Raw genomic sequence first — 25,612 nt, 5'->3', positions numbered from 1 at the left:
TTGGCAGAATGGGCCTCGCCCCAGGCAATAATGCCCTCAACTGTGCCTCATTGGGTTATGGTTCGATAGTGCTGCCAGGCTCTCGGGTCAAAACTCCAGTCACATGCAACAATGCACTAATGGCTATGGCTCTGACTGTCCCTGGGCCTCAGAAACAAGTCAAGGGCAAGTCAGCCAGAAACCCAGCCATGACTCGGGGCTGAGCTGTAAGGCAGCACTTTTTTATGGCCGTCATCTGGTAAGGCTGCCTTTCTGGCAAACCGCACAGAATCACACACACTCATGAACTACCCCTCGTGTTTCCTCTGCCTGCCTCTTTTTCCTCTCTCACACACAGCCACAGAAACTTCACACACATACACGCACCTGTGTCAGACGGCCTGTTTTCCACTGGGGTCTAATTGATAGGAAAATGAAGACGGGCGCCTGTGTGAGGCAAGCCCTGTTGATTATCAAGAGACACAGTCTATTATAGTGGTTCTGCTTCAGACTCAAACACATCACCCAGACAACCAGCCAGTCTTCATTATTAGCCACCAATCACACTCCTGACTGGATGAGTGACGGAGACGAGTATCCACATGAAAAAGCGGCGGTGGTAGATCACCGCTGGTTTGGGAGACAGCAATACCTCTTTCCTGAGCTGCGATACACCACTTTCAATACGGGAAGGAAATGGGTTGGAAATGGGCAGTGTAATGCTTTCAGCCCCGGTCTCTCTGAGCAATGACAACAGACATAACACAGAGCCATTAACGGCTTCACTGTGTGAGTGTTTGGCTAGCCAGACAGTCACTGCTAGCTAGAGATTGAGGCTGGCCTGATTATTGACACTTTGATGGTTTTCAGGCTTGAAAAAAAGTCAGTCTCTAAAGAACTCTGATGCTTCAAAAGCTTTTGATAAACTTTCAATTACAGATATACACTGGTTGGTACATCCAAACATATCTGACTTAATGTGAAACTTATTACAAACAAATGAATAGATTATCTGTGTACTCCAGCAACCATAAAATTAGACAAGTGATAATTTGTCACGATAAACCTTTTTCTGTTCAGTAATAAACTAAACCTGAACTTGCTTTATTGTCCTCTGGCCCCCTGGGGGATGGCGGGAGCTGCATTAATCTTATGTAGGCATGGATACACAAGGAAGTACGTTTCCGAGCCTGTCCTCTCACCAGAGCGAGGAACGAAAAAGGAAAAGGTAAAACTGTGAATAGGAAGAGCCTGTAGAAAAGAGAGGGGTCGGCCATTCAGTGAAATTCAACAGTGCATGAAAGGCAGGGAGAAAAATGAATACTCTGGCATAGAAAGAGGAGAGGTGGTTTGTCGGACATTACAGAGTTTGGAGAAGAGAAGAAAGGATAGGGGAAGGAAGAAGACATGGAGCAAAATGGGGGCTAATCATGAAAGAGACAGAGCTGGGAGGCAAGAAGAGAGGATGACTAAAATAGAGACAGTGAAGTAAGAGAGGGAGAGGCTCATAGTGAGACACAGAGAGATGGGGATGAAATAAAGAAGTGGAAGGTAAAAGAGAGCAAAGTGTGTGCCTCTAATCATACGAGCACATTGTGAAACTATAGATTAGGGGGAGGCGATTTTAGCTCGAGGAGTAATGTCTTCATCCGGAGCCGGAGCTTTGAGCGCACATAGGACAAGATGTGGGGGAAAGAAAAAAACTGAACGTACCTCCCAAGAGTGGGGAGCACTGTGTTACCATGGAAACAGCTCTGACGTCAGAGCAGGCATTATGTGATTACTCATAGAGTCTGTTGAGGAGCGGGCCAATAAAACAGGGACCATTACTCACACACAGGGAGATGGCCAGAGCTCAGGTTACACACATGCTTGCATATGCACACGCACTCACACACGCATACACTAGACACACAAATAAAAGCATATGGAAACACACTCGTATACACACACAAACTTCCAACTCATTGTAGCAGCCCCACCTTAAATAAAAGGCAGTCTTATGATAAACTGCATGAACATTTTTACAATCTAGACTCAGTAAATTCGGCTCCTGATTTGGAATGCAAAACATGCAATTTGCTTGATAACGTTGGTGCTGAGGAATGAAGCAATAACCTGAACACTCATTGCTCAGCACTTAAACTTCAACGCGAGTGTCCCCTGGATGACTGCAGACCACAAGTCTGACTCTTGACAATGTGGAGCGCAAACACAACCTCATCGGCACAACCACAACCAGGATATCGCTGGCAGAATCTGCATGTTCTGCACACACTCTGACCCATGTCTGACAGAGTACATCAAACATGCACGCTGACATGTACAATATTGTGCGTCACAACACACACTTCCTTTCGCCATCTCCCACACATTCTCCACTGGGAGTTAAAACACTGTTAGGGCTGATAAGGATCCAGGCAAACAGTGTGGATAAACAGTCACTCTGGAAATTAAGAACCACGGGCCTCTCAGAGAAGAATAGGCTATGCCGAGAGAAACGTGATCCAGACTTCAATACTAGGGCCGTACGCATTCCCACCACAAAGACCATTAGATAGGTCCAGACAGAGGGCGAGAGTCCCCAGATCTCATAAAGCCCAGCTCCAGTAGTTTCAGCTGTGATCATATTTTAGTTTTCACCCCAAATGTCTACTGTGTATCTCTGGTGTCAAGAAAAATAATGTTTTCTGATGCACAGTGCACAAAATTAAAACAGCTGCACATGTATGATATCTTGATAAATGGCTATGTAAAGTTTTTTTCCGGACATAAACTTACTGCTGTTGAAAAGTAATGATTTTCTCATATGCTGTGTCACTGATGGTTTTTAAAACATATTTTGCTGTTGAAAGCTCGTTAAATGACCATCTAGGCGTGGGATGCTCAACCCTGCTTCTCACTAGTGAATTCCCTAATACAATTTATAATTGAAAATTGAGGGAGGCTGCTGGTTATTGTGGTTGTACCATTTTGTTTTACCTCTTTTGTCCTGGACTGAGAGGGGAACAAAACAATCCCACCTCCAAACCAATGTATTACAGTGCTCTCAATAAGGCGAACAAGATGCATATTTAAGCTCAACCACATCAATGCTGTGGCCTTCACATTAATGTGACGGCCTTCAAGTAACTCGTCTTTTAAATACAATGCTCATAATAAACACAGAGATAAAAAATATTAAATATGATAATTACAAGCAAATATCTTGCCAGAATATCAATATTATTCCAACTTTGAGTTTCATTTTTACTGTAAAAACACATAAAATAACTGATGCCTCTCTTTGTAATGACACTCTTCATTGTTGTTTTTTCTTTTAAAAAAAAGGGTCTGCAGTGAGTGGGACAGATTAGCACTGATCAAAAGGCGGATTGTAACTGCAGCTCCAGTTAGAAGTATATGTCTCTCTCTGTTTGTACATGAAGTTACAAGTGTGAGCTTCATCCAGCGTTAGTCTATCTTCTTCTGCAGTATCTATATTTTCGACTGTCCTTAATGTGCATGACGCAAGTTCAGTTATTGCATTTGGCACAATTGCACCATGTCACTTCTCTGCCACAAATGTGACGGAGCTCCGGCTAAAACCTGATATACTACACTCTGCAGCATCACTAATTTGGTTACAATGATACCATATCTTAGTTAATCTGATTACAAGCCCAATAGCTCTCCCTCCCTCTGTCTGTCCCTGCAAAGTGTGTGAACGTGTCTTATTTGTGCAACAATTAGAAAGCACACATGTATACATCAATGTGTGTATGTGCTAAAAGAAGCTGTAGTCCACCTGGCAGGCCAGTGAACTTAATGAGTCTCGTATTCATGCAGCAAGCGCAGCCACATCCGCTGCCTGAGGCTCTGACCAGGTGCTCTGACACTTATTCAAACAACCTAAGTAGGATCCTTCCAAAGGGCCATACCTCTCTGGTAATATCACCGTGACCAACAGCATACCACCCAGAAGGAACAGGTTTCTTTAAAACTTTGCTCTAATAATATTATCTGACTATAACTTTTAAAACGTGGGAGACTCTCTAAAAATTATTGGAAACGGTGATTGAGTTACATTTCCAAATGTAATTTATTGCTGACTAACTTCTTTAAAGTATAACCACATAGCATGTGATCATATTGCTTTCAACTGCATTTATAAATGTAGCATATTAAGTTAAATGGTCAATCTATTCTAATTTCATGGCATTAAAATGATTCAAGGTACTCAAACTACCACTACTCAACCTAACTGAATTTATGTGAAGTTATGTCAAATGTTGTGTCTCAATGGCGGTTCTAAGGGGGAGCCAGTGCCCCCATAATATTAAGCCCCCCTAACTGTGGGGAATATTTTTGTACATTTTTCACCCCACATTAATCCCCAGAGAGGGAAAGCTGTAATTATTATCATCATGATCACGGGCAGCAATGAATAAAATGTTGGCTACGTTAACACTGAATGAGGATTCTTGTGTTTATTGTTATATGTCTATTGTTAGTCTTTTACCATATTAACCAATCTAAAATTATCTGCTCAGCTAAATACTGTAATATCACCATTGGTAACTCATGGCCTCATAGGAAATCAAGTCAATTTAATTCATATAGCCCATTATTACAAATCAAAATTTGCCCCAAGGGGCACGTTTTCTGACACCAACACCACATCAAATCACCTAAACAAAACTCAGCTGAGTGCCAAAAACCTTCTTCATATTCACCAGTTTGCCGGTGCAGTAAAATATGTCAAATAAAATATATAGCAAAATATACATAAAACGTATAGGAGCTTCATGTTCAATAGATAAGAAAATGAAAACCAACTATAAGTCATAAATACAGTGCAATACAATCACGCTTTATTCATTACATATTTAATTGGAATGTCTCTATGCACTCTGGTATAAAAACAGTTAGAAAAGTTCAAAGATACGGGGGCAGAACAGTTGTCCCATTAGGAAGTATTCTGGCCTGGCCTGGCCTGGGTCCATCCATGGTCAAGTCAACTCAGATCTAGCAACACAAATATACTAATGAATCACAGCTGCAGGGGCTAAAGAGAAGAACCCCTCCTTACTTTAATTCCCAAAAAATCGTTGCATAACACTCTCCCACTCTCCCACTCTACTCTTGTCTTCCTCAGTCTCTCCTCTTCTCTCACTAAAGTCAAGTAGACCTGCACTCTAGAGAACCATTTCAGCAGCCATCACAGTAGGGTTGACTTTTTCTGCAATAATAACCGTGTTGCTACTGATGAGGCCTCTCAGAGTTCACTCTCTCCCACACCCTTTACTCATGAACAAATGTCAAACTTTTCAGGGCTTATGATTCAAGGAGTGACCCAGGAGGAGAAGAGTGTTAGAATTTGTTGAGGCTCCAAATATGTGAGAGTGAGGGTTTATTTGCAGCCTGCAGGGTAGCTATCTGCTCCAACCTGCAGCCAGGCCCTGCGCCTTGGCCAAAGCACTGCTACCAGGAAAGTGGTGAAGGACACTACAGGACTTTGAAAAGTGTGTGTGTGTGTGTGTGTGTGTGTGTGTGTGTGTGTGTGTGTGTGTGTGTGTGTGTGTGTGTGTGTGTGTGTGTGTGTGTGTGTGTGTGTGTGTGTGTGTGTGTCCAACATGATACATCATCTCCCCTAATGTTTTCTCTCAAATGTGACCCCTGGTTCCAGTTCCTTTCCAGCAGCTGACCACCATATGTAAAAGGCCCGCACAGGTCCACTGAAACCCTGTCTAATGGGCTGCACAGATGCCACTTTCCTGGAACAATTACTTCTGTCTGTGTGTGTGTGTGTGTGTGTGTGTGTGTGTGTGTGTGTGTGTGTGTGTGTGTGTGTGTGTGTGTGTGTGTGTGTGTGTGTGTGTGCACAGAGTCTAACGTTCCACACATTTTCTTCAATATGTTTCACCACTGTCTGGAAACAATGAAAGGTGCTCGGTGATGAGAAGTGCGGAGTGGAGAAAAAGCGGAAGAATTGTAGAAAATGGCACAGTGGGAGAAAGGGAAACACATAAGGGGGAAAATTCTGCTGCTGTTTGGACAAGCGTTGTTGAGGGTAAGTAAAAAAGGAAGGATGTAAACTAACAGCAGGTCAGTCCTGAGGGGAGGAGAGAGGAGGAGGAGAAGGAGAGAGTGAGGGCAGATTATTGACTTAATGGCGGAATCGGGGCTGTCAAGGGCTTCAGAGACACTGTTTGTGTAGTTTGGACTGGGCCTGGCAGAGCGTGCGGCGTGATGATGGAAATCTTACACTCACTCAAAACAAGCCCGCTGACCTTTTCATCTACCAGCCCCTGAATCAGTCTTAACATTCGCCAACGTGGAAATGAATGAGTGCTTATTACATCTGTGGCAACATCACAGGCGCCGGCTCCCTTTTGCGCAGGTGTGTGTGTTTCATGAATGTGTGTTTCACTTGCATTCCTGCTGTCAAGCAACAATATCGGCACATGTGAAATCAAGCAGGAATAATCTTTATAAGCATGTTGTCTGGTCTGCTCTCAGCTCACTGTGCCTCAGCAACAGAGTATACAAATGCGAAGAGCAGGGCGTGACGAGAAACGTAAAGACCTCAGTCACAGTAAATTGGGTTGCTTCTTGAAGGTGACCAATCTTCATTACCACTGACATTTCAGAAATAATAAGCTCATCATAGAGAGCATGAGCAGTCTCTCACTGGAGGAGCCACCATTTTGATTTCTGGACTTTGGCTGAATTCTGAACACAGAAAATAAGCCCGACCCAACATCTGCCTGAAGCGATATAGCCTCTGACTCGTCCCTGGGGAAAAAATAACAAAGGAAGAGGACACGGCTGCCAAAACGAAGCTAGATTAAAAACTAAACAATATCAACATATAAATACCACACAGCCAAGCTTATGATTGAAATCAATAGTCAATGATGTTTCCCTTTTCCATAAATCCGGGACATTCTGCAGATTTTCTCTCAGAAATTGGGATGTGATTGCCAGCTGCAGTTTGGCATATAGCGCGGAAATGCAAATTTTTTAAATGGAGAAATGCTCTGACCACATTATGGACAGAGAGACTTATATGCAACAGAGATGAAATCCTAAAATATCTATCAAAAGCGCTCCAAATGATTACAAAGAAAAATCCAAGGGAAAATACCCTAAAATGAGTTGTTTATATAGAGTATAAGTCAAACCTGTGATGTTCATAAACAAATCACATGAACTTTCATTTTGCAGGTGTGGTCCGTTCAGGCCACTACTTTCTCCAACGAAGAATTGCTGCAAGCATTGTGAACATATGTGAACTGTATCCACGATTTGATTTAATCAACTGAAATTTGTGAAATGCCAGTTTTTTTTCCTTCATTACCACAAATTATGTAGAGGATTGGTTACACCACAAACTGTGATGTGTGTATCAGGTTTACGGTATAGGAGGTGAAATCAGATTAGATGAAACATTATTATGTCCCACAGGGGACCGAGTTTAGACTCACATGGTGGAACATGAAAAACCAATGAACTGACAGTAGGAAAGCCGAGGAACAAAGCAGGGGGAAAAAGTCCTGCAGTTGCTATGTTTTTGGCCACTTGGGGCAGCAGAAACTAGCTGTAAATACAGCAGTGACATCCTATCATTATTTAAATTGATATGTCAAATTGTTAGAAAAGGTTGTGTATTTATTTTAAACATTGAGCAGACAAGGAGCAATATTAGCATTTATTGGAGTCAGTTTGTGTTCAAATGAAGAATGTAATTCCAATATTCACTTTTCTTTCAGCTCTGTTTTGGTCTCCATCAACACCAGAGGAAAAGATCTGGTTCTTTAGCTGCTAAATGCTCCACTGTGTTCACCAGCTAGTTGCTAACTTTGTCTGTCTGCTGTTTGGTGCTGAGCAGGTAATGTACAGTGTTTTTTTTAAGGCTTTCCCCATGAAAACAGTTGCCTGCTGCGGCTGAAAACAACAATGTGAGAGCTGTGAGAGTGACCCAAAACAGTAAAGTATTGGGTCATAAAACCAAAAACGTTTCACGGAGGGGAACTGAAGGGAACTGCAAAGTTGAAGGATCATTTTCTGTGGGTTCATAACAACAAGGGACACGTCTCACATACATGTGATCCCTGGTTAGTAAAATAAAATATTGATTTCAGCTGCTTTAAAATTAAGATAATAGAAAAGTAGCAAGAGAGACAGCCCTGAAAGCTTTAGTTTGCATTTTGTGGTGCTCCAGTGGGAATGGCCTGACAGCCTGGAGCTGCACGATCTACCCAATCTCTTGGAACAAATATATGACGGGCACCTTTACATTTTCAATAAAAGGTGCAAATAGCAGAGAGATAAAGAGAGCCTATTGCACTGTAACACGTCTAACTAACTGACAAACCAAAATGAAAAGCCATTATGTAACGTCTGAAAGCACCAGAGCGATGGCAGAGAGGAGGAGGAGATTGCCCCTGGCTGATGAGCAGGATGGAGCCAGTGGAGAACTGAACTAGCATTTCTCTTGGGCCCAACATCACCTCGTCTTTCCTACATCCACCTTATATAACAGGAGCAATGTAGCTGAACGTCATACTGTAGATGCTACGTCAGGTTCCTTTCTACCTCTCTGAGACTCGTTTAAAGAAAACCCACCTGACATGACCTGAATTACCCACTAACACCCTCCCTTTTGTCATGCTGACGACCACATCATTTCCCGCCTGTGCACAACCACAAACCTAAATTAGACCTGGCTAAAGATCCTGTGCCATTGATTCTTTATCTGCAGGTATTTTAGTGTTAAATGAAGGCAGAGTATAAAGTGTGCACACAGGGTAGGTGCATATGTATGTGTGTGTGTGTGTGTGTGTGTGTGTGTGTGTGTGTGTGTGTGTGTGTGTGTGTGTTTTGTATGTGAGTGCGCGCAGGCTCATCTGTGCAACATCTGCTCAACCAGCTCAAGGCTCCTTGCCTCTTGAGAAGTGGGTCACGTTTCCCGATGACGTCAAAAGTCCTTCTGCCTCTCCAGTTTGTGGAGCATTGCCAAAACCACCACATGCCATTCCTTGTCCTTATAATGGAAATGCTCTCAGCAAAAGCCTTGATGAATCACCTGCCAAACCTCTCACAATTCTTAAATCCTAACACTGAAGTGGGTCTGACCGTGACGGCGAGACACAAGGTAAAGGGATGATTATTCACAGAGGGAAAAAACTGGATAAAAAATGTCAACAAACCATCTCACATTAGCTCAAAAAGGAGACCAATAAGAGAGTGAGGTAAAAGAGAAGTGCAGAATTATAGACAGACAATGTTGGTAGCACTGCTCTACAAAAGACTGAATCTGCAATGTGGTCTCAGAGCCATCATTGTGATACAGGATCTGAGGCTGCTAAACTGCCTCGAGCCTAAAGACCTGACACTCTTTCCACTGTCCTTGGAGAGAACAGATCAGGGAAAAAGAAAAAAAAAACAGAGAGAAGAGAAGAGGTGTGTGCTACAGTAGGTTTACAGATTTCATTTAAGCTGTCCGGTCCCGGAGGAGACGACGCAGGGATCAGCGACAGTATGAATGGAACAGCAGCTAATGGAAAACATTATGGAGGTAGAGAGAAACCTGAGGCAGCCCCAGGCACATAACCAATAAAATAAAGGCTCAGTACGCCTATTCTAACCTCAATCTCATTGTTGTGAGTCCCATTTTGAATTCACCCTCTCTTAAAGAACATGTGTTATTTGGGTGGATGAAGGGCTGCAAAAGGAGGTTCCATTTGAAGTTTTCTGAAACAATGTCATTACGTTATCAACGAGGCTCATTCTATATGGCACGTCTTTTCTCACGTCTTGTTTTCCAGGCAAAGATGTGACCTGAACCAGCGTCTAGGTCAAATGTAATTTTCAGACAGGGTCAGTCTAGCAACTCTCCGTTGGCTTGCAAGCTGGAAAAACCAAATTCTGGTCAGGCCAATCACACTGTGTATAGAGTCGGTGGGCGGGCTTAAGATAAGGACGCCAGAGTTGCGACGGTTCCACGTGAATTCCCTGCTACTTGAAAACAAAGAAGATGGCTGCTGCTGCTGGCGAACAGCGGCCTTTCGAATTGGCTTCGGCCGCAACTCTGGAAGACTTTGAGTTAAACACTGAAGTCATTCTTAAAAAAAGGAAGATGTGTTCGGAGTTTTGCCGACCGGATACGGCAAAAGTTTAATCTATCAACTAGCGTTGTTCTGGTTGGCTGTGAGTGCAGAGGGAATTTGAAAGACAACCGTTTATCCCGTCCCTTGGATTGAGCCCTGCCAATGGTGAGTTCCCAGAACCAACATCTTGATGTGGGTCTGGCTTGTCAGGCTAGCGTCTAGGGCTTGTACTACATAAAGTAATTAACTGGTGAGCTTAGCTATCTTGGGCAGGAAGGGGTGCTTGGATCCAACAGCCCACTATCTTGTCACACAAGACTTGTCTGACCACACACACACACACACACACACACACACACACATATATGCATAGAAGAGCCTGCTCTTCATAGCCATCGATTGTGGCCAAGTATAAACGGATGTCACCTACACAAAAACACGTCAGCCCCGACATTGTTTAGTGTCTCTAGGCAATGCAGAGTATAGCAGTAACAAATCAATGAGATCTTGACTAGCCTATCTGCTTTGTGTGTGTGTGTGTGTGTGTGTGTGTGTGTGTGTGTGTGTGTGTGTGTGTGTGTGTGTGTGTGTGTGTGTGAGGCAAAGAGAGATAGAAGAGAAAGAGTATTTATGTGTTTTAGAATAACTGAAAGTATTTGCATATGTGCATATGTTAGGTGTATGCGTGAATAGGCCTTTTTTTCAATACTATAGCCAATATGATTCATGAGTTTCGGCACCGTTACCATAATGATACTTTTGTTAATGCATGTTTTCTACAGAACTCTTTTTTTGTTTGTTTGTTAGAAGCCAACTGTTATGGGTCAGCTGTTTTTCCCCCGTCCCGTTTGTCTGTTCTTTCCCCTTTTCCCTATGTGTCTGTCTGTTCTGTGTTGGTTGTCACCTGGAGGTTGCTGGAGGAGTGGTTTGAGGAAAGTAGGTCAAGGGGCGTGGCCGTTCATCTCTGCACAACTACCTGCTCAGCTACAGCGCATTCCACGATTCAACCCAGCAGTACATATACCCGGGCTGATCACCTCATCAGCGCCAGTTCGTTACAACAATCCATATGGTAACTTGGTGCAGTGTTTCCTGGCAGTCCTGAAGTATTCTTATACTTGCTCCTACTTACTTTGTGTTCTCCATCTAGATTCCGCTCTAGACCTGCTGCCTTCCCCGCTGTTCCTGTTGTGCTTCCAGTTCACACCATCCAGTCTCGTCATCCACGCTGGGATTCCCCCTGTGTACTTGAGTGTACTCACCTCTGCCTGCTCGCCTCGTGTCCCGGACCTACCTGGATTATCCTCTGTCAGCCCGCCTCGAGCCTCGGACCAGCCCAGGAGCTTCCCTGCCCTGACTCAACCGTCATTGGTATATTAGTATAATCTGGTCATTAAAGACTCCTTTAAAACTGAATTACTTGTCCTGTATGTTTATCTCTGTGTTTTGGGTCAGAACTGAACCTTAACACCAACATTCTCAAATGTTCGATGTTTTCAAAACCAAAGCAGAAAAATAGGTAGTAAACACATGAATAAACCAAAGCTATGTGCAGACATTTGAAAGTCCCCTACTACAAACAGTTTTGACTTTTGACTACTATTAATACTAGTAAACTACTATTTACTATAAATAACAATAGCAGCTTTATCAAATAAAATGTTTAAAAGTTAATAATAATAATCCACACTTTGATAGGAATGATTCATAGGGCCCAGGTGCTGATAGAAGGCAGGAAAGTGTGTGTGTGTGTGTGTGTGTGTGTGTGTGTGTGTGTGTGTGTGTGTGTGTGTGTGTGTGTGTGTGTGTGTGTGTGTGTGTGTGTGTGTGTGTGCGTGTGTCAGCAAGTGGTTACAGTGTATAGAAAAGACGTACTGGACGGGGTCACCACTTCATCATACTCCTCACGGACAAAAAGCCAAGGGCCTAAGTTTTGGGAGAAAGGACTGAGGACTAGCCATGGCTCCTGCCTTCATCTCACCAATTCTCTAACAACTGAGCAGGGATGGACACTTTCAAACTGAATAATACAGTGTGTTAAACTCTCGCAAGTGTGGGAATATTTCGGGACTCTCTTGATTTCTTGTCCTAACCATGTACCTTACAAGTGCATGTCAACTTGAGACGCCATTTAAAAAAATGAAATGAAATATTCATTGTGCTTTGCAAATTGAAGGGAAAAAAAGTTCTTCCAAACTTTTTCTTGTGTCCCACATTAATGAGTGATAATGCGCAAACTTCCAACACACATGCATCTTTCTACGAAGAATGGTGCTAACAAATACCGATAAATAGGCAACACTAGAATGGCAGATCAAAAATGTTTTTAAAACCAACTGACTGCTATTTCATTTTTTACTTCTTTCCCCATGTATTGCTATTTTCAATTAAAAATAACTAATTTACTTGAGCTGACCATAAGCTGTTTCTGTTTGCAGAGTGGATTAAGAAATGTGACCGAAGTGGTACAGAAATAGCTCCACACTGTTAAACTGAGCATCATAACCAGCATTCCAACATTGGTATTTGTTCGTACACGCCATGGTGTGTTCATAAAAATCTAAATCATATAGACACTGTATACCATCATGCAAATTCAGCACAGCACTACAGCTATACATTCCACTTTTAATATCGGACTTATTTAAAGTGACTGTGTGAAAACAGCCCTTAACCCAAAGCCTTAGACTCTCGCCGCTGCAAGGGGTGAAATAACCCGACTGACAGACAGATGTACAGACAGATTTTTTTTTTTCTCTAACATATTTAGAGAGTAAAACATGGCATTGAGCAGGGAACAGCAGAAGCCTTGTTGGCTGCAGGGACAGACAGGCCCATGGCGAGCCAGTGAGGCAGCGGGCTGGACGGACGGGGAGGGCTTACCAGGCAGAGGTTACAATAACACATTTCCTCGCACCACGCCATGGAGCTAGACAGACATGCAGCCTGCTGACAGAGGGAAATATTGTACTTTTTACCCCACTATGTTTAATTTAGAGCTACTTTTGTTACTTTACAGATCAAGCTTTTATACAAAACAAACGATCAGTTTATAAAATATAATGCATTGTGACGTATTAAATAAGCTTAATAATAAGTGGTCAAATGAGCTTGACCTTGATGAGATATAACATGCTTTGTGAGTGTCTATAAATGTATACTATATAAAATGTATGCAATAGCCTGTCCAGTTAAAGCCATAAGTAACCAACCAGGCAGTGGATTAATAAATACAATCATGCATCAGTGAAAACAGCCTACATTGTCATGCTCCTGAAATATATAATCAATTAATAGCTGACCATGTTTGGATTTATTGGACAGCCCCAGTCAGAGGGTTCAAAATGTTCCTGCTTGTTAAATGAATGATGGCAGCAGCAGCAGGGACTGTGGCCTGGTCTGTTTCTAGTGGAGACACAATGGCCAGACTGGACCTGAGGGATTCGCTGCACTTCCTCTCTGAACCCTGACACCAATCAAAGGCCATGAAATCAATTTTTGGGACACCGCCCAAATGTGCACATGAACACTCTAAGAGGGGAAATTAACAGTTGTTTCTTCCATTTGTTTTTCACACATTCTACTGACTGCAGCTATTTACATCTAGAACTACTCTCCCCCCTCTCTCCTTCTACCTCCCTCTCACAAACATGCACACATACACACTCGAGCACACACTTCCCGGGGCGATGTGAGAGTGTCTATTCATTCGGCAGAGGCCAGCTGCACACCTGGTGACAGCCCAGGATGGTGGTGTTGGCTCAGGTCAGGGTGTGCGGGGAGAGGAGGGCTGGGAAGGGGAGGGCTAGGTGAATGGGCCCACAGGCCTGTCCTTCAGGGTCTGCTCAACCTGCACATTCCAGTTCATTTAGCGCCGGGGCAAGCACAGGAATGTCCCCTCATGTGAGGGATCACTGTCTTAAAGGTGGGCTCCTCGTGTGATTGAAAAGGGCCTTCAAGAGGATAAATAGAGATGAAAGCCAAACGTGCTGCGTTCAGTTCCCCAAAGTGATGTGCTGTCCTACCGGATATGTACTGGCACCCATTAAACTGCACATCCTTTAAAGAGCAGAAACATTGCTTCAACATTGCAAACACAAGTGCTTGTTTTACACAAAGAGCTGGGAATTGAACTTCAGTCCATTTTGGTATTGACCAATATGAGTCATACCAAAAAAAAAAACATTGGTTCATTTTACCAATTTTATTTTATTTTAGCAAGCCTCTTGTATGGCTGCTCATAGGTGGCACAGGCTGGAGCGAGATGTTTGACATACAAAATCCTGTCTGATTACCTTTTTTTAAAGCTTTTTCGCCTATTCTCTATCCGATCCGGTCCCATATTTGCACTAGAATTACCTGGGCGAGTTAAAGATGTACCTATTTAAGAATGAAATTATTCAACTTGTTTTAGTAAACTAGAAACAAGCTGAAAAAGCATTATTTCATCATCAAACAACCTTGTCAAGCGCTTCCAGTGAAAATGAGGAAGCCACAGGCATCAAGACAGAGAGAAGAACAGCGGGGAGAGACCACCTGTGACAAGCTACAGCACCTCCTCCGGTGCTGCACAACATACACAACCATAATTTGAAGCTGATATTCGGAATATTCTGTCACTAGGGATGTAACTTTTTGTAGGGAGTTCCTGCAGTCCCTGTCTGTGTTGCTTGTTTGTCCAGACAAATAGTTTCTGTGTAATTCTATAATTTTTCTAAAATTGACTGTCTGAAAACTGCATTTTCCTGCCTTCTATCAGCACCTGGGCCCTATGAACCATTCATATCAAAGTGTGGATTATTATTATTATTATTATTATTAACATTTAAACATTTTATTTGATAAAGCTGTTATAGTTATTTATAGTAAATAGTAGTTTAGTAGTATTAATAGTAGTCAAAAGTCAGAACTGTTTGTCGTAGGGGACTTTCAAATGTCACACGTCTGCACATAGCTTTGGTTTATTCATGTGTTTACTACCTATTTTTCTGCTTTGGTTTTGAAAACATTGAACATTTGAGAATGTTGGCTTCTAATAAACAAACAAAAAGAGTTATGTAGAAAACATGCATCAACAAAAGTATCATTCTGGTAACGGTGCCAAAACTCATGAATCATATTGGCTATAGTATTGAAAAAAATCCAAACAATACCCAGGCCTATTTACGCATACACCTAACATATGCACATATGCAAATGCATCAGTTATTCACAAACACATACATACTCTCGCTCTCTCTTCTATCTCTCTTTGCCTCTCTCTCTCTCTCACACACACACACACACACACACACACACACACACACTCTACGCACACACACATTTCACACACACACACACACACACACACACACACACACACACACACACATACACATACACACACACATACTCTACGCACACACACATTTGTGCCAGGAACATTCTGTTCACCTCCATCACTGAAATAGTCGGTCTCTTATGGTAACACAGAAAACTTGAGTGACATAATTGTCTTAGTCTAGAACAGACAGCAGAAGAAGAAAGTACAGCGTGTAATCTACCCTTCAACACACACAAAAAAATCCATAATTCACTTTAGATTCAAATATTCTATTCAAATGTGAGGCAGTTATTAGGATCCTGAGGTGTTAATATGTGTGCTGTGTGTCAGGACTGGAGGCCTGTGCCTGTCTAGCAGTTCCAGCTGCGTTGGGTTGTGTCTGTGGTTTGAGGCCCTCCTTGTTTCTACGAGCGGATTCAACCTCTCAGCCTGCAGCAGCTGGCAGCCATCAAGCTGCTGGCAACACACACACACACACACACACACACACACACACACACACACACACACACACACACTTACATGCACACACATGCTCACACAGACGTCCTTCCATAATTTCCATGGTAATCAGTAGGGAGCCAAAACGTGGTCGTGCCAGGGGTAGGGAGGAAAGGGGGGCACTCTGCTTAGTCCTGGACCTCTGGTTTGGTTGGCTTAGGTGATCAGAGACACAGGGCAAGAACCAGGATGTAAGCTACTCTTTTTGCTGTAAATGAAGGTAATGAAGGAATTGGACACAGATGGGTGAGCCATATAATGTAGAGTTTAAAGGGTAATTCTGCTTTATTACGACTTGGGTCTTATTTTCATAGTTTTGCCTCTCACACAGTTAATTGCTGAGATCTAGGAAAAAAACAAGAGCACTAAAAGAGTACAGATAGGGCAGTAAGCTGTCACATGATCATACAGGTTTTAAAGGAGTAGTTCTACATTTTGGGAAATACTCTTATTAGAGTTCTTGCCAAGAGTTAGATGGGAAGATCGATACCTCTGTCATGATAATATGAGGCTACAGCCAGCCCCTGATTAGCTTAGCTTAGCATAAAGACTGGAAATAGAGAAACAGCTAGCCTGCTAATTGTTATATAGTGTCAGGTGTTTATAATTTAGAACAGAGCCAGGCTAACCATTTCTCCCTGTTCCAGTCTTCATGCTAAGCTAAACTAATCAGCCACTGGCTGTAGCTTCATATTTACTGTAACCTGTTTTCCAAACAGTTAACAACCGTATTTCCCATGTCAAACTATTCCTTTAAACAAACCCCCAGTTTAGATTTTTTTTTGGAAGAGAGGCTAATGGTAAAATGATTACCCAAATTGTTCGTTGTAAACATTTATCACAGTTTACAGACAACTTCTTTGTTCTACCGTACTAAGATTATTTCCAGCAATTCAGGTGTGCTCACTTTTTCTCACAGTGGTTTACATTATCTGGCTAAACTGTTCATTTTTTACAACCTCTCAATTATTTGACCGCTCATTTCTTGCCCCATCACACTTTGCTGTCGTGATGTTGCCTCGTTACCAAATCTTAACATTTACTTTGGTGAGTACAATGTTATCATAACAGATTGAAATGTTCGCCTGTAAAAAATTACATAAAAAAATATCCTTTAAACATTTGGGAGCTGGCATGCAGAATTTGTTTGTTTGAAGAGACAAAAACATGTGGGCAAGAAGCTCTTATTTATGCCGGCATACACCAAAACCCAGTGTAATGTGGCTTCATGCTGTGTAGGCAACATATTACAGAGGTAACACATACAAATCTGGAGCGCAAGCGCGATAAAAGTGGCTACACTGCATCATTCAAACGCAAGACTCTTCCACCATTCAGGGGGGTAAGAGTAAGCCTGCTGTTTTGCCTGGCTACTAAACAAACCCTTGAATGACCTACTTTTATTCCTACCCCAATTCCTCCACCCCTTGCCTCCTCACACGCACAGCGCAGCTAATACACTGAGACTGAATGGGGATTGAAAGTGTGAAGTGAATCGCCCAATCACAAGACACACAACCCCATGCGGATATCAGCTTCCTTTCCAAACGCAGGGGGAGGCTTTCAATGAGACCGTTTCTAACCCAGAGGCCAGTCCAGTCAAAAAACAAGTACAAAAAATACCCATATCCCACGAGCCTATGTGTTTAGAATACAAACAAGCTGTTTGGGATGAGTGTGCAGTGGCCTAGTGGTAAATCACTGCCATACAGGCTATCAACAACCTCCTCCATCCAAAACACAATTCAATTATGGATGGTGCAGCAAAAATAGAGTAACAGGAAACATTTACAACAGCAACAGTAATTGTGTTTGGATCCCATTCCACAGGAAGTCATTACCATAGATTTCAAGAATATCTTTATCATCCAAGTTACGAAAGAATTTCCTCCTCTGGTTGGGATAATATTTGTGTTGGTGTCAGTAAAAGGACAGAGAGCAGAGTGCTGTGGAGAGGGGTGGAGTTACTGACAGAAAAGGGAGTGGCTTCTGACGCCTCCTAAAGATATTCATCTGAAAAGCAGAAGTGTTTCATTAATGTCCACTCCCCTTCCTGGCTAATCAGCTCTGCTCAAACTTTGATCAGGTAGGTTGAGTTAAAAACATTTGATGAGTGCAGACTGCTTTCCTCTGCATGAGAGGAGAGGAAGTTCTATGACAGTGCTGATGTCTGCCGCAGGAGAGCCTTGGACTCAAATTTCCTTACACACAGTGAAAAGCGATCCACACCACAAGTCCACACCTCTTCCTCCAGTTCAATATCCCCAGCTGAAATACAGAAGACCTGCCTGTCATGTTGTATTAACCCAAGAAGAAGAACTATCCCGCAGAGGCCCCCGCTAACCGCTATCAGATCAGCTGATAATGACTTTCTTTTATTACGCTCATGATGGAAAGGACGACCCCAGCGTTGCAAAATGCACCTACTTAGTGAGCTGATAGATGCTGGCGGCCAATTTGTAATCAAAAGGAGGGAAATGGCTGTTTATGAAATCTACAGTTGTGCAGAGTGAAGCTTAGCCTCGGAGCATGGCTTTGGCAGAGCGGTGGAGGGCAACATGGCAGCTTTAAGGCTTGTGAGGAAGAAGAGAAAGAGGGATTCCTCTTTGCTCTATTTATTTTCTGAATAAACTGTTTTTACACAGTGACTATCAATCTGAAGAGCCTTTATATAAGAATCTATGGTCTGTGGGAGAAGCTTCCTGAGAAAAACAAAGTTAAGTATCAACTGTAATCCTTCTTCCAACCTCAAACTATTCTTCAAACACTTCAGACCCACAGCACTAATGCAAACATTGTCACGTCAACAAAGTGCAGATCTGCTCCTTGCCATGGCGCTCTTACAGCTTCTTTAAAACATCATAACTCTATTTGAACACAGAAAAAGTGCAGAACTGTCAACATCATTCTACCTCTTTAGGTCATCTAACTGAGAAGCGGTAACTAGAAAATCATGGCTATGTTACTGCCATGCAGTCAGCCTATATGTTGTCCTCCAGGCAGAGTCAGGTAGACACTTTATGCTGCCTGACATCTCTGCTGTTCCCGACACCATGTGGTGGTTGCATTGTGGCCCCCGAACGTGTGTCTGACCCCCCTTAGGGAGGCCAGAGCCCCGTGTGTGCAAGGTGATGACTAGTGAGGGTCAGCATTGGCTTGTTTACACATTAGAGACCACACAGACAAGACACAGTTAAGACAGCATATGTACGCCATGTGTGTCTCAATTACAGGCAGGCCATGGCTGTTCAACTGCTTAGCACCAACGCCAGTGATGGGAGCGAATCGTAGCACTTTGTTACAGAAAATCTATTATAATCTTAACTTAATTTTCACATACTATCAGGACAGTCTGAACACTGCTGTTTTCATGTCCCACAACAGAAACATGTAATAGAGATCATCTCTCAGCAGAGGGCTCCAGCCTGGCCGAGGTGACAGAGCAGAGGAGAGTCAGAGATGTAAATGTTTGCATCTTTGCATGATATTGTCTACTTTGTTTGTGGGGTAGTTCCATCCTACTCAGCTTTTATTGGCACACTACTGCAAGAAAAAAAAAATTCTAAACAGACAAAAACGTGTAAATTGCCGTAGTTGCATCAATGGGAGCTGTTTACGATTAATGTCTTGATTTTAGGGCTGTTTTTATTGTTCTCTGAGTAACTCCATCTTGAATCCCTTAAAGTGGAAGAGTCTGAATCCAAACGGCATAATGGCATTCCCCTCTCACATTTGCTGTCTTTGAAAAAGTGCATTGCTGCAAATGAAAAAAAGGGACTTTATTACAGCTTGTTATCTTATGCCTATGTTAACTCTTAACATAATGAAAACACTACTGTGTGAAGTGAGAAAAAATGTTGTTCTTTCACCTATATTCAGTTTCCTTCTTGTTTTGAATGCATAATCACTGGTATGAGATTTTAGATAGAAGTTATAACTTCATTATCCAATGCAACATCAGCAAAAATATATAAACAAAATGTATTGTTCTCTTTGTATATGTAAATAATATTTATAAGAAAAAAGTTATTTCCATCATTTGCAGCATTGCACTTCAGAATACAGATGAGTATTAAATAATCTGCCATCTGTGCACATGCTTTTTATAGCCATACAGTAACTATTCACTGTAAACTATAAGGCCAGCCATTTTCTAGCTCATTACTGATTCGAAAAACAAAGTGTACATCCTCACTCCATCACTGCAGCAAACCAACTGCTGCATATCAAATAAATAATGATTGACACTTTAATAAGCTTCAGCTGGGACATCAAACCTAAATCAGAATAAAGTGTAAACTGTATAAACTGTAAAAGAGTCTTTTCATATCCGATTTGTGTGTGCTGGAGTGTGTGAGTGTCACCACAAAGAAAAACAAACAAGCACACTACAACGCTAACTAGCCCTGAGAGCTGAGGGCATCTTTCAAGTGGCTGGGCCGACAGTGCAGCCTCTCATCTCCCAACCTCACCGCACTCACAGGTCACAACGAGAGCTTTGATCACTCCAAAGTCTGTTTCCCATTCACATGCTCAGCATGCTCATTGATTTTCCAAAAGGAGGGCTGAGGAGCTGATATAAGTCCGCTTGAATGAAGCCCCACCATCTCCTTTTAACACAGGTATGCATGTGTATCAGTATCAGAGGAAGTTCAAAAGCCAGAGCTGTGACATTCCTGGAGTTTAAGGACAGCAAGCCCCAATAAGAGATGAGGAGCAAGTGGTATTAAAGTCCAGGACAGAAAGATAATAATGCATTTGTCAGTTTTGTGGCAGTGGCTCAGAGATCAACTGCGAGAATGTTTGACATAAATAATTAGGGATGAGATGAATCATTGACATTGTGTCCTCAGCTTCTCTTTCTCATCAGCACTTGAAAGCTGTTCTAAAATAGCATCACTTCAGCAACAAAATACCAAATTTTGTACTTTATTTTCAAATGACAAGAGCTACACTTGAGACTATACTGTATACATCAACATGAATAAATCATCCCTTGGTCTGACAGGAGCAATGTTTAAATAGGAAAATGTGGCTTAATTGATAATTTTAGTAGAAGATAATGTATATTTTTTATTTTAAAAATCTTCTAATGAAGCATTATATAACAATGTTACTGAGTAAATAAATATTGTAAATTAATATAATTCCATGTTTGCCTGCCAATGGCTGCAAGTGGCTCCACAGAACAAGCTATCAGCCCAAAGATGTCCTGTGCAGGTAAGAGCAACAACAACCAAGAAATGATGAAATCACACTCTAGCAAACTCTAATATCCACACTGCAATGTAAAACAGGAGCGTGACATGTAAACACACAATAATAATAATAATTATAAGTATGTATTATTATTGTTGTTGGCATGTGTTACACTACAGGTATGTCATACATGAAAAAAGTGTAACGCTCAATAGTATATGCATTGCCATACTACTACTACTACTACTACTACTACTACTACTAATAATAATAATAATAATAATAATAATAATAACAATAATAATAATAATAATAATAATAATAAAAATAATAATAATAATGAAACTGAGACTGAAAAGTCTAATAAGCGTCATTAAAGGCCAACAGTCCTTATTTAAGTACACTAACCCTGTATTCTTCCCTTCCCCTTGCCTCAAACACAACATGCATCATTGGAAGAGAAAAACAAGCCAGAAATAGAAAAGTTGAACGGGACAGAAACTTCTTACCTGGTCCCTCTGGATGCATGGCAGAGAGGTCCGGCGATGTGACTTACTATTGGACTGACTGTTTGCCATGTCTGAGGCTATCACAGAACTGGACCTCCTGCGCCTTTTAAATACAGGGATCTCTTCCCTGGCTCCAGTCACAGGGGTGCAGCCCTCCTTGTGTCTCCCTTGGTTGGGAAGGAGCTTGTCAGCATACCTCGCCAGCAGGATGCCCAGCACTCCAACCAGGTACGCTACGTACGGTCTCCAAGTGGCCCGCACTTTTTGCAGTGAGAAGAGTGAAATAGTCCTGACTAGGCTAATGAAAACGATCACAGATATGCCCTGATTCAGCCGTGCTACCATGAGTGCGCCGGTGGCCACGCAGATGAGCACGACCACGGCTGCTGTCGTGAATGAAAACAGCTGCTCATCTGTCCCGTCCAGGAGAGACCACGCCGCTGCTTCGCCCAGGTGGCACAAGGTTAGGAGGGAGAGGGCGGTCTGGATTAGAGCTCCGCAGCGGATTAAGTAGACACCGACCCAAAAGAAGGCACATACGAGGGTAAACAATGGGGAAACAACACTCCAGCAAGTTTGCAACAGCTCCGCAGCGCAGCCTGAAACGAAGTGAAGTGGAGACGATGAATGCGAGAGACTGTTGTCAGCGCTGCTGCTGGCTGCAGCTTTCCAGTCTGCACATTTGACCAGCAGAGCGAGAAAAACCGAAAGCGACCCCACACACACCGCACTCCGGAGTCTCTGGGAACTCCATATTTTTGTGAACATTAGCCTCACCCACGACTCGTAATCTCGGTCACGGCACAGTGGGATGACACATGTTTTTACATAGCCATTGCGATCCGGTGCGCTGAAGTTTTTTTCATGAGTGCTGCTCTGCGCACCGGTTCTGTCAGATTCTGCAGGCATCGCCATCACTCATGGCAGATATGAAGTATGAGGAAGTCTATAACGCATATATACCAGTGTTGTCATGGGACGTGACATGAGTTAGTGACAAAACAAATATAATTTATTGTACGCATAATGAAAAAGTACAGCAAATGCGCGCAGATGCGTCTCCATTTACGCATGGAGATGTGCTGCCACTGAATGCATTCCCTTTGTTTTTCCAGGTGCGGGTTGAGAAACAGCTGTCCAAAACAGCATGAAAGAAGCCTGAATGGCAGAGTAACGAAGATGTTATTCAGATCTAGGGCACTGCTTCTCTGCACACACGCGTCCTGCTTTGCTCTCCTTTGTTGAGCGCCGTCTCTTTGACTTCTGCTGTCCTCGCTTCCCTTCGCTTAGTGACTCCACGGCCCGGTCCGTGCAGCAGCAGCAGCAGCAGCTGCAGTCTTTGCAATACATCAGTCCCGGTCCGTGTACATTCAGCGATAAAACGCGCTCTCCGTGTCCATTGTTTGGCAACTTTCCGGTCTCTCCTGAAATAATATAGGCTCCTCTGTTACTTTCGAGGATAAACGCTGCTGAGGAATTTAAGCAGTTAAGCGAGTCACGGTCAGGTTATTGCTAGGCGTTTGAGGGGCAAATCCGGAGTGCTTGTCACCAGCTCTCCAACCAGCCGCGAGTCTCAGCTCATTCACACCCCCGAGTTCCGATTCCACAATGGGAGCAAGACATTACAGCAGCAGCGAAACCCCTAAATATTTCCTCACCCAGCCCAGCAGGCGTTGTCCTCATTAGATCTTATGTTTAGATTTGTTTCCTGTCTTGAATACCTTATTTTTTTGTAAACATATATGTATTCTAATGTTGTTTTTAAACAGCAGCAAAGACAGGTTCTTTGTATAAAATGGGGTTGACCTACATTTCCCCTGTGAGTTCCTCTCTGAATGGAATAAATGTGGTGTATTTTGTAACATATGTACATTTTAGGCTATGTTTTATCTTAATGGGTGCATTTTGATTTGTGCATCTGGTGGCCAAGCCAACCTGAGGGCTTTAAACTTCCTTGACATGAATACATCTTTAACTAGGGAGAAGTGTCTAGATGCTGATGGGACCTCTTCATGCAAACAGTTTTGCTGTAAAATTCCCAGAATAGTCCTGTGGTTGCCCTCCAGCTTGACTCCTAATGTCCCCGCTCCACCAGGTCATTGAAATATTCATCCCACTTTAAGTGTCACTGATGATGTTTTGCGTAACAGTGGAAGGTCTCCATCAATATTTCAGCATGCAGATCTTCCGTGTGCATGACTACAGTACATGTGTTCACAGTTCAGGGTGCACACGTTTGTTCCCTCAGATGTAACGCTCTCATGGGATCACACCCACATATATACAGTAGACATCTAGAGCTAAACAAGCACATGTAATCTCGCTCACATTTGCTGATGCACACACAAAAAAGCTGACATACATACTGCGCATGTAGTCTGTTCTTTTCTCGACTCTGTAACTCCTTTTTCTCTTTCTCTTTCTCACTCTCACACACACACACACACACACACACACACACACACACACACACACACACACACTTTTATACTGTACATTTCTGAACAACTCTGAAGCTTTTCACTGGTCTTCTCACAGCATCTAAATGAGAGCTTTCTACGGCTTTGTAATAGAGAATGCTCTGTCATGCCATGATCTTGTTTTTGCAGCCCCACGTCCTTCATTAATTTATGGAAATCCTGCAGTCTTCAAAACCAAGAAGTAGCATATTTAGCAGGACACATGTCTCTGCACTCTAATGCTGATGTACTTGAAATCTTGGGCTTTTTTGTGCCCCTCCCCTCAATCCTCTCCCTACCTGTGCTCATTCCCCCAGGCTGAGACAGGTCAGCACGACTCTTTCTATCCATTGGTGTAGACAGAGTCCTGTGTATCCCTTGTCAGTTGTGATTAGTGGGAAGCACGGCAGGAGAAGAAGCGTTAACAGGGAGCGATAGGAGCAGGAGGAGGCCAGGTCCTGTCCGTCACCTTTCAGCACATGCTTACTGAGTGCCAGACAGCCCTTTCAATGCAGTGTATCACACAGGACAGCTGCCAACTCCAAGTGTGAGCAATTTTTTTTTCACCTTATCAAAGCCCATGGGTAACTTCTTTGGAAGAGTTGAAAAAATACTGCTTCATCTGACTGGTTTATTTCATGGATGACAAGAACAGAAACATTTCCTCTTTACAAACAGAAGATATGTGCAAGACAAAGGAAAGAGTTGAAGTCAGCCAGGAAACAGGGATATGCAAGCATCCATTTGTCTTGTAGGATACTGTGGTGCACTCGTGTTGTGACATTGTTGGTCCTCTTTTACTTTCACTACTATATCTGTTCTGGTAATTATAGGCGGACTGACTGGAAAAATGTGGCAACACTGGCGTTTCACACTGGTTTGACAAAAATATGTAAGACTGTACGGCTGCAGCCTGGAGCCTCCCATTTGGTGCCCTCGGGCTTCTACTTTCAAAATAAAAGTCTTCGCACTTTGGTGTTTTGGGTGTTTAAGTATGTAATAATATGTTTTAAATATGCAAGCATTTCCATTTTATTCTAAGATAGTTTAGTTGAAGGTTTTATGAATTGCTCCAGTGTGTGTATTATTTCATTATGAAAGCCTGTAAATGCGCCTCATGCTGCTGGTGCCATAATCTCACGACTCACGTGAGCCTGATTTTTGCCTGATTATAAAGCAAATAACGTCCCCGTCTGAAATTGGGCCGGTAAGGGACGGAATTGCTAGGGCAGAATTTTTGTCCCAGTCCGCCCCTGGTGGTAATGTAATATAAAATGATGCAGATTATGTTATAAACTGGAAAACAAAACAAAAATTACAGTTCTGCCAGATGTGGAATGTCTGAAACAACACCGTGTTATCAGCTGTGAAAGCCAACAGCTGTCCTTGTTTTCCTGCAAACTGTCAATGGCCAGGAAGACTGAAACTCATCATAACCGGCATCTTTCCCCTTACGAAAAGCATCACTTTATGGTCCAGATGTAAATAAATCATTGCAGTCCTCAGCAGCCACTGCACACAGCACCTCCAGACATGATCACTGTGAAA

The 25,612-nt window shown here is 42.7% G+C and overlaps 1 protein-coding gene across 2 annotated transcripts in view; it reads right to left on the bottom strand.

Moving 5' to 3' along the window:
• LOC144522311 (cGMP-inhibited 3',5'-cyclic phosphodiesterase 3A-like) overlaps nt 1-23,204 on the bottom strand; it is a 76,658-nt gene extending 53,454 nt beyond the window's left edge. For both annotated transcript variants that reach the window (XM_078257278.1, XM_078257279.1), the window contains exon 1: nt 21,606-23,204. In XM_078257278.1, the coding sequence (XP_078113404.1) occupies nt 21,606-22,520 (915 nt within the window). In that variant the 5' untranslated portion in view covers nt 22,521-23,204. The remainder of the gene's footprint in view (nt 1-21,605) is intronic.
• Nucleotides 23,205-25,612: the final 2,408 nt, after the last annotated feature.

The sequence above is a fragment of the Sander vitreus genome, chromosome 8, assembly GCF_031162955.1.
Source record: "Sander vitreus isolate 19-12246 chromosome 8, sanVit1, whole genome shotgun sequence".
NCBI classification, from domain to species: Eukaryota; Metazoa; Chordata; class Actinopteri; order Perciformes; family Percidae; genus Sander; species Sander vitreus.
This window is presented reverse-complemented; position numbering and strand designations above follow the sequence as displayed.